Raw genomic sequence first — 9,464 nt, 5'->3', positions numbered from 1 at the left:
GGAATTGCAGAGCAAAGCCAACCTGGAAGGGCGAACCCAGAATTCTGTGTGAACAAAGTTGAGGGCCAGGATCAGATAATTCCGAGAGGTAAATGGAAGATGAGACTACTGAGACGTTTAGGATAAAAAAGAGACTTCTCTCTCTTTGATACCTTTCCCTGGAAATACAGATACCCTCAGCCTCCCCGAGAAATCATGAGGAGAAAGATAAAGGCCCTTTCAGATATTAGGGGGTACCTCTGCAGGTTTGGAGGCACATACACCTTTTATAAACGCACTGGAGCAGATCACCCCTCTGAAAGCAAAGGTTTTGGGCTAAATGCAACAGCTGATATGTAACTCTGGCCACCCCAAATGCCTACCCAGGTTTTAACTTTATAAACACAGAGCCACAAGAATAGAGTAGAAGCAGAAAGTACCCCAGGTTCTGGCTCCAGAGCCACCTGCTTGCCACTTCCTCTTTCAAGCCCACAGCAGGTAATACTAGTATCTCGTCCCTAGAAGCTTTAGGACTCCTATTATCTCTTACCTTGTGTAATGCATGTGTCTTCCTTTGATTTTAAATCCCTCAGAGGCAGGGGTCAGAAACTATTTTTTTTTAAGGAGTGCTTTACAAAGAACACTTTGTAAAAGGTGTCCAGCAATTATTAACATAGATGGCTATATAATTCAGTAGAAATTAAATTGCCATATTGACTTTTGTATCTAAATATTTTATTTTCCAAGGTTAGAATTTAAATAAAGAGTAAAAAAAATAATTTAAGTTATAAATAACATTTCAAAGTCTTTTTTTGACCTTTCAAATGCAGGACATTCACTACCAGTCACAGAGTGAGTCTCTGATGCTTAAAGATTGCCTGCAGCCATCACCCAGTCCCAGAGCCATCAGCTCTGAAAGTTCTTAGTCAGTCCTTGAATCATGGAAAAGTTCCTGGAGATTTCTGCTCGGACCACCATCCAGGCGCAGCGGCTGTACCTCTTGTTTTCAAGGAACTTTTGCACCCTCCGATAATAGCTCTTCAAGCGTGAAGTAGTTGGGGCGGTCCCCCAAGCCGGTTTTTCCTTCTCTTGCTTTTCTTTGAGAATTTTCTCCAGAAACCTTGTCTGCACGCTGAGTTCACCCAAGAGGCTTTCGATGATGGTCTCATTCCATCCAGTGCTGGAGAAATCGTTTTTGAAGAGAAGAAAGATGTTCCGGAGCATCTCTTGAATGGCGAAGGCAGTATAACTCTTCTCCATCTGTTGTGGGTGCTTCACCGCCACAGGGATCTTGAAGTCCAGCCTGTCGTTGAGGCAGAGCTCTTGATCCAGCTGCCTCAGGAGCTCCTGGCATGCCGAAGTGCTGCTGCTTTGTTGGAGCTGAAGCTGTTCGTAGTTGATGGAGAGGGCTGTGGTGAAGAAGCACAGCAGGAGCGCAACATGATGGATCCACCTGTCGGTCATGATGGGAGACGGTCTGTTGTTGACTGCTACCTGCAAGATGAGGCGAAGGCTGCCAAAGGCTGCAGTGAGGATGTTCTTCCTCCATGGCCTCAGCTATTTATAAGGGATGGTCCTCTCTGCTTCAGAGGAATTTCCCACTTTCAGTTCTCCCTTTCAGTTTTCCTATGTCATTTTTTTCTTATTTTAACAGCTTCTAATATTCATCTTATTTAATCTCCTGGATAATTTATACACTATGAATTGGGTTAAGATATATACAAACTGTAAGGTTTTCTACAACATTAGGAAGTTTCACTAATTGCTGAAGCAAAGGAAGAGAAATATCCAGAGGAGAAGAAAGAAAAGCATACAGCCCTGAAGACAAAAGAACTCTCTAATAGACAAGGTATCAACTGGAAAGGCCAGCAGAGCAGCAGCTCATTCAAGATGGTGTGGCTTCTGCCCATTGAAATGGTGGGCTGTGGGACAGGGCCTCTGTGAACTCCAGGGGGGCTTACAATAGTGTGCTATCAGAGAAACGTCACATCAAGAACCCATAACTGCCATTTGGGAGAGGACCCACCTCCTGGAGAAACTGCTCAAAGTGGAATCTAATTAGAGCATCGTAGAAACAAAACAGACCAAGGAATGAAGGCTATAGGGTGGGAAACAGACAAGTGGCCAGTCGCCCAGCATTTCACCAAAGCAACAGAAGAGGGCGCTCTGGGGACCGAGACGAACCGCCCTGGGCCACTTCTGAAAGAGTAGGAAAAATGAACTTCCACAGGAAAGAAAGTTCTGAGATCGGACCAAATACACAGTTATCGGTAACATAGTGTCTCAAGGATAATGAATTCTTGAGGACTGCATGCACACAACACAGATTACAGCTGCAGTGCTCTCATCAAAGAGCTTGGTGTATTAAAGAAGTATTTAGAATAGTATAAACCAGAGTGAAAAATTCTGGAAGTCAAGAAAGTAAGAAAAAAAAAAAAGTTTAGTTAAGTTGGATACAGTCACAAAAGTGAGTTCTTCGCAAGTAATCTTCGTTGGAGAAAATCCTTGAATCTGTTGAAAAAAAAAATCAGTAGCTATAATCCAACAATACATAAACATTATTATATATTGACTAGGAGTAAAGCGAGGTTTGTTCACTATCATAAGATAAATAAAACATAGAAAGTAAAACGTATGTATTAGAGGGTCAAATAATCAAATAAAGGAATATGAAAAATAACACTGGAACCAGGGTGGTGCATTGTATCAATATCTGAATCCAAGGCATAATGAAAAATACTGATAAATGCGAGTGTAGACAAATTATACATTTCATGCATGTCAAAGCCACCCAGAAAGTCAGAGGAAGAGCAATACCAACCATGCTGATGTTGATGTACAAGAAAAAGCATCATCTTCCTCCCTCTCCAGAGGTTCCCAACAGAAAAATTTATAAATAGCCAGACACCAGGAAAAAAATAACATTAAGGGATTAATAAAGATACCGTCTGTTCAATGTTACTGGGCTTAAGAATGTAAATCAAACATAAAAGCGAAGTAGCCATTTTTATTTTATTAATTTTAAATGTATTCCTATTGGGTGGGGACGGGAATGAGGGGGTCTGAGTGTCACAGTGAGTAGGTGGGAGATCAGAAGATGGCTTGTCAAAGTCAGCTTGTAGAAGCTCTCTCCTGTCATGTAGATTCCCGGAACCGGATGCAAGACTCCGGGTGAGATGGTGAGGGCCTTCACCTACTGAGCCAGGTAATAATTACCTCACTGGCCGAGGTAATAATTTTCAGTTACCGTATTTTCAAAGAGCACACAGCAATGGAAATTCTAATATGCCATCAACTCAAAAACTATAAATTTATTCAAACATCTTAAAGTATATATAGATTTTGTTTTTCAAAACCAGCTGGAACAGGGATTCTTTCTTTTTAAGCATTTTATTTTTATTTTAATTTTTTATTAATTACACTTTATTCACTTTGTATCCCCCCCTGTAGTTCCCTCCCTCCTCCCCTCCCAACCCCTCCCTTCCTCCTCCTTCTCCATGCATGCCCCTCCCCAAGTCCACTGGTAGGGGAGGTCTTCCTCTCCTTCCTTCTGATCCTAGTCTGTTAGGTCTCATCAGGAGTGGCTGCATTGTCTTCCTCTGTGGCCTGGTAGGGCTGCTCCCCCTTCAGGGAGAGGTGATCAAAGAGCAGGCCAATCAGTTCATGTCAGAGGCAGTCCCTCTTCCCATACTATGGAACCCACTAGGAGACTGAACTGCCATGGGCTACATCTGTGCAGGAGTTCTAGGTTATCTCCATGCATGCTACTTGGTTGGACTATCAGTCTCAGGGAAGACTCATGTGCCCAGATATTTTGGTTCTGTTGCTCTCCTTGTGGAGCTCCTATCCTCTCCAGATCTTACTATTTCCCACTTCTTACATAAGATTCCCTGCACATTGCCCAACAGTTGGCCATAAGTCTGAGTGTCGGCTTTGATAGTCTGCAGGGCAGAGCCTTTCAGAGGCCCTCTGTGGCAGGCTTCTAACTTGTTCCCTGTTTTCTCCCTCTTCTGATGCCCATCCTCTTTGCCTTTCGGCATAGGGATTGAGCACTATAGCCAGAGTCCTCCCTCTTGATTAGTTTCTTTAGGTGCACAGATTTTAGTAGGTTTATCCTATATTATGTCTATATGAGTGAGTATATACCGTGTGTGTCTTTCTGCTTCTGGGATAGCTCACACAGGATGATCCTTTCCAGTTCCCACCATTTACCTGCAAATTTCATGATTTCCTGGAAGAGGGATTCTTATTCTGCATTTTAGGTTTGACTTTTTAAAAACCTACGTTATTTAGGGTTCTTTATGTCTCTTTCTCCCTTTCCCCCAAATTTCTTCCAATACCACAATACCAGGTAGGAGAGAAAGAAGGTTATTGGGGAGAGGGTGTGTAGTTCTCTTTAACTACTTCCTGCTAGTAGAGTCTTAAGCACCTCTACCAAGCTTCAAACCCCTGACCCTAGGTAGGAGAGAAGGGAGGTTAGTAGGGACAGGGAATGTAGACCTCTTTAGGTGTAGTTCCTTGGGATGATGCCACTCTTTGTTCTCAGGATATCTAGCAGTCCAGAAAACCAGCAAAGCAGCAATCTGGCAAACCAATAATCCAGCAATCCAGGAATCCATTAATCCAGCAACAGCAAAATCAGCAACAAGGATCATCAGCAGCAGTGGCACAGTTCAGCAAAAGTGACGAGAATTCTATGGAGCTTTTCTGTCTAGAAGCCAAACAAAGTGAAACGCCCCCCCCCCCCCCAGGCTCCTATTCATACCTTCTCAGAGTCCGTACCAGGAGGTTTTTTAGCTGGCAACCACCCCCCACACACACCTTGCATGAGGTAGTTTCCTGTTAACAAGAATCACTTGCCCTCTCACGAAGCTGTTTATCAGCTGACAAAGATCACTCATCCCTCATGAGGCTGCTATCAGCTATGAGCAAAGCATTCCATATACCATACTTGGGACTACAACAAAAATGTATCCATGGAATACAATCAAAATTTCCACCACATGTCCCCCTTTTTGCAAAAAAAAAGTTTTTCTCTAACATTAATAAACTATATATAATAAGAATAATTATAAAATTAGAGATTTACATCACATTTTAAATGAGCTGCTTATATAAAATACATTAACAATAATTATCAATATACAATAATTTAACAATAGTTAAACAAAATAACATTACATTTCAATATACAGTTAAATAATAGACAAAACGTTAAATATCTGTCAATATACAATAATGCATTCTAATGTCATCTAGCATCCTATATCTCCCCTCTTTTTTTAATCATCCCTTTTCCCCATCAGTAGATAAGAGAGAAAGATAAGAGAAAAAGAAAAATAGAGGGGAGAAAGAAAGAGATCCCTGATTTTAACTTTATTTTGTTTTCTCCCTTGTCATAACCAATAACAACTTATAACCAACCACCCTAGACAGCAACAAACAGCCATAACACATAAAATGAACAACAACAACAAAAATCCACCCCACCTTTTGAAAATGGGAGTGTCGTGTTCTTAAAATTATTTTTCTGGGGGGCAAAGACATCTTTAGGGTACTCTATGAAAATTGGGATATTGGTCAAGTCCCAGGAAGGCAAGCTGTACTTTTATTCCTGTCCAGTCTCTGTGTTTTCTGTCCAGTCTCTATGGAATCCATCATTTGGGAGGGTCCTTTTGAAATTGGTTCGCATGCAGATTTTTGAGAAATCAGTAACTGAGGCAGTCTGTGAGGCTGAATCATCTGGCCTTGTTTGTTTTGCAAAGACATTCATGTCTCAGCTGAAAGGACGTCTTCCCTGTTCAGATCTAATCTTTGTAAGTTTTGTTGGTAACCATATTTTTCCATTCCCTGTAGGTACATAAGCATAACCACGTCTCCATCTTAAAACTACTGCAGGTTTTCATTGTAATGTCAACACATCTATAGTATATCGGTTGACCTACCTCTTTAGTTTTTTCTATAACCCAGTGTCTCTCAGCTGCTGTTCTTTTTTCACCAACATTAAGAAAATCTAAAGTTAACAGAGCATTATTTAGTCTGTCTCTGGGGATCTTTACTCTTCCTTTTGGCTTAATAAGCATCTCTTTTAAGGTATGATTAGATCTTCCTACAACTGCTTGTCCTGTAGTATTGTGTGGTATATCAGTAATGTGCTTTATAGTATAATATGCAAAGAATATGCTTATTCCTCATATAATATGCTTATTTCTTATTGGATACATATGTGGGAACATTATCAGTCTTAGTTTGTACAGGTATCCCCACATTTGCCATTATTTCCAAAAAATGTGTTATTGCACAATCAGCCTTTTCAGAACTTAAAGATGTTGTCCACTGAAACTCTGAGTAGGTATCAATAATATGGTGTACTTTCCTTAGTCCTCAAAATTCTGCAAAATGAAACACATCCATCTGCCAGGTTTCATTTCTTTTGGCACCCCTAGGGTTATTTCCAGCAGGTAATGGAGTTTGATTATACAGAGAACACATAGAACAATTTTTCATTATTTCTTTAGATTGTGATGGATTCTGTAAACCTTTACTGTTAACACGATGTTTCTCATGAAAATTTGAGGCTTCTGATACATTCTCTATTAGTAATTTTCCAAATTCCCCATTTCTTGGTGCCAATGGACTTGGCAAACCTGTATGAGACTGGATATGAGTAATATATAATGGATAGTTTCTACTTCTGATGGCCCGTTGCAATTCCATAAATAACAAAGTTAATTCTGAGTTATCAGGAATAAAATCAGCAGTTTCTATATGTAAAACAACCATTTCTCCATATTGAGAGTCAGTAACTAGATTAAGAGATTCAGGGAAATCTAATAATAACCTAAGGATTGCATACAATTCTGACTTTTGAACTCAAGTATATGGGCTTTTGATCACCTTGCTTATTTTGTCTGACTTAACCTGCCATTCTCACTTTATTTGCATCAGTATAGAATGCTGGTGCTTCTGGAGCTGGTGTTCTCTTTGCAATATGTGGAAAAATCCAATTAGTTCTTTTTATAATCTGTATACATTTATTTTTTGGATATTTATTATTAATTTCTCCAAAATAGGTATTATAAGCTCTTTGACAATTTTAACTGATTACTCACAATGACATAATCTCAGCATTAGTAAGAGGTACTACAATTTTGGCCAAATCTGGTCTTTACAATCTGTCTTTGCAGAAGTGTGTGTGTGTGTGTGTGTGTGTGTGTGTGTTATACTTGTCCAACAATGAGAAATTCTCATTACAGTATTTCTCTAGTTAGTGTTATACTTGCCAAACAATGACACATTCTCATTACAATAGAGGTTGTGGAGAAAGGGGAACCCTCCTCCACTTCTGGTGGGAATGTAAACTTGTACAACCACTCTGGAAATCAATCTGGCGCTTTCTCAGACAACTAGGAATAGTGCTTCCTCAAGATCCAGCTATACCACTCCTAGGCATATAACCAAAAGAGGCTCAAGTACACAATAAGGACATTTGCTCAACCATGTTTGTAGCAGCTTTATTTATAATAGCCAGAAGCTGGAAACAACTCAGATGCCCCTCAACTGAAGAATGGATACAGAAATTGTGGTACATTTACACAATGGAATATTACTCAGCAATGAAAAACAAGGAAATCATGAAATTTGCAGGTAAATGGTGGGAACTGGAACGGATCATCCTGTGTGAGCTATCCCAGAAGCAGAAAGACACACACGGTATATACTCACTCATATAGACATAATATAGGATAAACCTACTAAAATCTGTGCACCTAAAGAAACTAATCAAGAGGGAGGACTCTGGCTAAAATGCTCAATCCCTATCCTGAAAGGCAAAGAGGATGGACATCAGAAGAAGAAGAAAACAGGAAACAAGTTAGGAACCTGCCACAGAGGGCCTCTGAAAGGCTCTGCCCTGCAGACTATCAAAGCAGACGCTCAGACTTATGGCCAACTGTTGGGCAATGTGCAGGGAATCTTATGTAAGAAGTGGGAAACAGGAAGATATAGAGAGGACAGGAGCTCCACAAGGAGAGCAACAGAACCAACAATTTGAACACAGGGGTCTTTCCAGAGACTCATACTCCAACCAAGTAGCATGCATGGAGATAACCCAGAACCCCAGCACAGATGAAGCCCATTGCAGTTCAGTCTCCTAGTGGGTTCCATAGTAATGGGAACAGGGACTGCCTCTGACATGAACTGGTTGGCCTGCTCTTTGATCACCTCTCCCTGAAGGGGGAACAGCCTTACCAGGCCACAGAGGAAGACAATGCAGCCACTCCTGATGCGATCTGATAGACTAAGATCAGAAGGAAGGAAAGGAGGACTTCCCCTATCAGTGGACTTGGGGAGGAGCATAGGTGATAAGGGGAAGGAAGGTGGGATTAGGAGGGGAGGAGGGAGGGTTTATGGGGGGGATACAAAGTGAATAAAGTGTAATAAAATTTTTAATAAAAATTTTAATAAAAATTAAAATAAAAAAGTAAAAAAATAAAAAAAAACACAAATATTTACTTTTGGAAATTTGTTAAGTAATACTACATTAACAACAAAATGGAGGGCTATAGAACCATCCAAACGGATGATTAACTGATATGGAACTATGTTACAAACACATTTAATGAAAATAAAAATCAATGCATATTCTAATGGATATAATCTTACTTATTTGATAAATTAAGAGAAAACCACTGTTCTGGTTTGCTTCTCCATTGTTGTGTATGTTGATGTATGAGTATGATGTGTGTTTTTTTTTTTGACAAATACATACAATCATATATCAATAGTTATGAAGGAATAATGTGAAAGAATTTTTAAAACATGATGAATATGATCTACATTTTAAGATTAACTGAATTAACATTTTTTTTTAGAACATTTCATCCCACAACAGAAGAATAAAAAAAAAAAAAACAACAAAAATATCTTCTTAGGCCAGAAAGTGAGACTTCATAGACTTAGACTGAAATTGAAATATTTAAGCATCACTTCGAATGTAATAAGACTAAAAGTTAATAGCAGGAGGGAACCAAGAAAACAGGCTGAAACAGAAGGGAAGTCTCCCGTACAGTCAATGAGTCAACAAAAAAATCAAAAATGAAAGTAAAAAAAAACAAAAAGCAAAAAACAAAACCTGCTTCGAGGCCCAAATGGAAATAACATACCAAACTAATGAAATGTGGCAAAACTGGTTCTTAAAGGAAGTTTATTGTGACAAATGTGACAAAAAAAGGGGGCATCTCAAATGATAAACCTAACTGCAAAGTCCAAGAAGCTCATTAAAGAAGTCCAGTTAATTTCATAGTTGTCGAGAAGAAAAGATGACAGCGATCAGAGCATAATACATGTAATAGAAACTACAAAGACAAGAGGGATAAAAAAAGAATCCAACCATAAGTTGGTGTTGTTTTGAAAAGGACAGCCTGTGGGTTAAATGTCGAAGAAGAAGAAGAAGAAGAAGAAGAAGAAGAAGAAGAAGAAGAAGA

The 9,464-nt window shown here is 39.5% G+C and overlaps 1 protein-coding gene across 1 annotated transcript; it reads right to left on the bottom strand.

Annotated features, from left to right (window-relative positions):
* Positions 1–885: 885 nt before the first annotated feature.
* On the bottom strand, positions 886–1,443 carry Ifnb1 (interferon beta 1). The gene has a single exon (XM_055629197.1). It carries the CDS (start codon positions 1,441–1,443, stop codon positions 886–888), a length of 558 nt encoding a protein of 185 aa, XP_055485172.1.
* Positions 1,444–9,464: the final 8,021 nt, after the last annotated feature.

This window comes from Psammomys obesus, unplaced genomic scaffold (assembly GCF_907164565.1).
Source record: "Psammomys obesus unplaced genomic scaffold, mPsaObe1.curated_primary_1811, whole genome shotgun sequence".
In the NCBI taxonomy this organism is placed as follows: domain Eukaryota; kingdom Metazoa; phylum Chordata; class Mammalia; order Rodentia; family Muridae; genus Psammomys; species Psammomys obesus.
The sequence above is the reverse complement of the archived record's forward strand: the minus strand, read 5'-3'. Positions and strand labels throughout refer to the sequence as shown.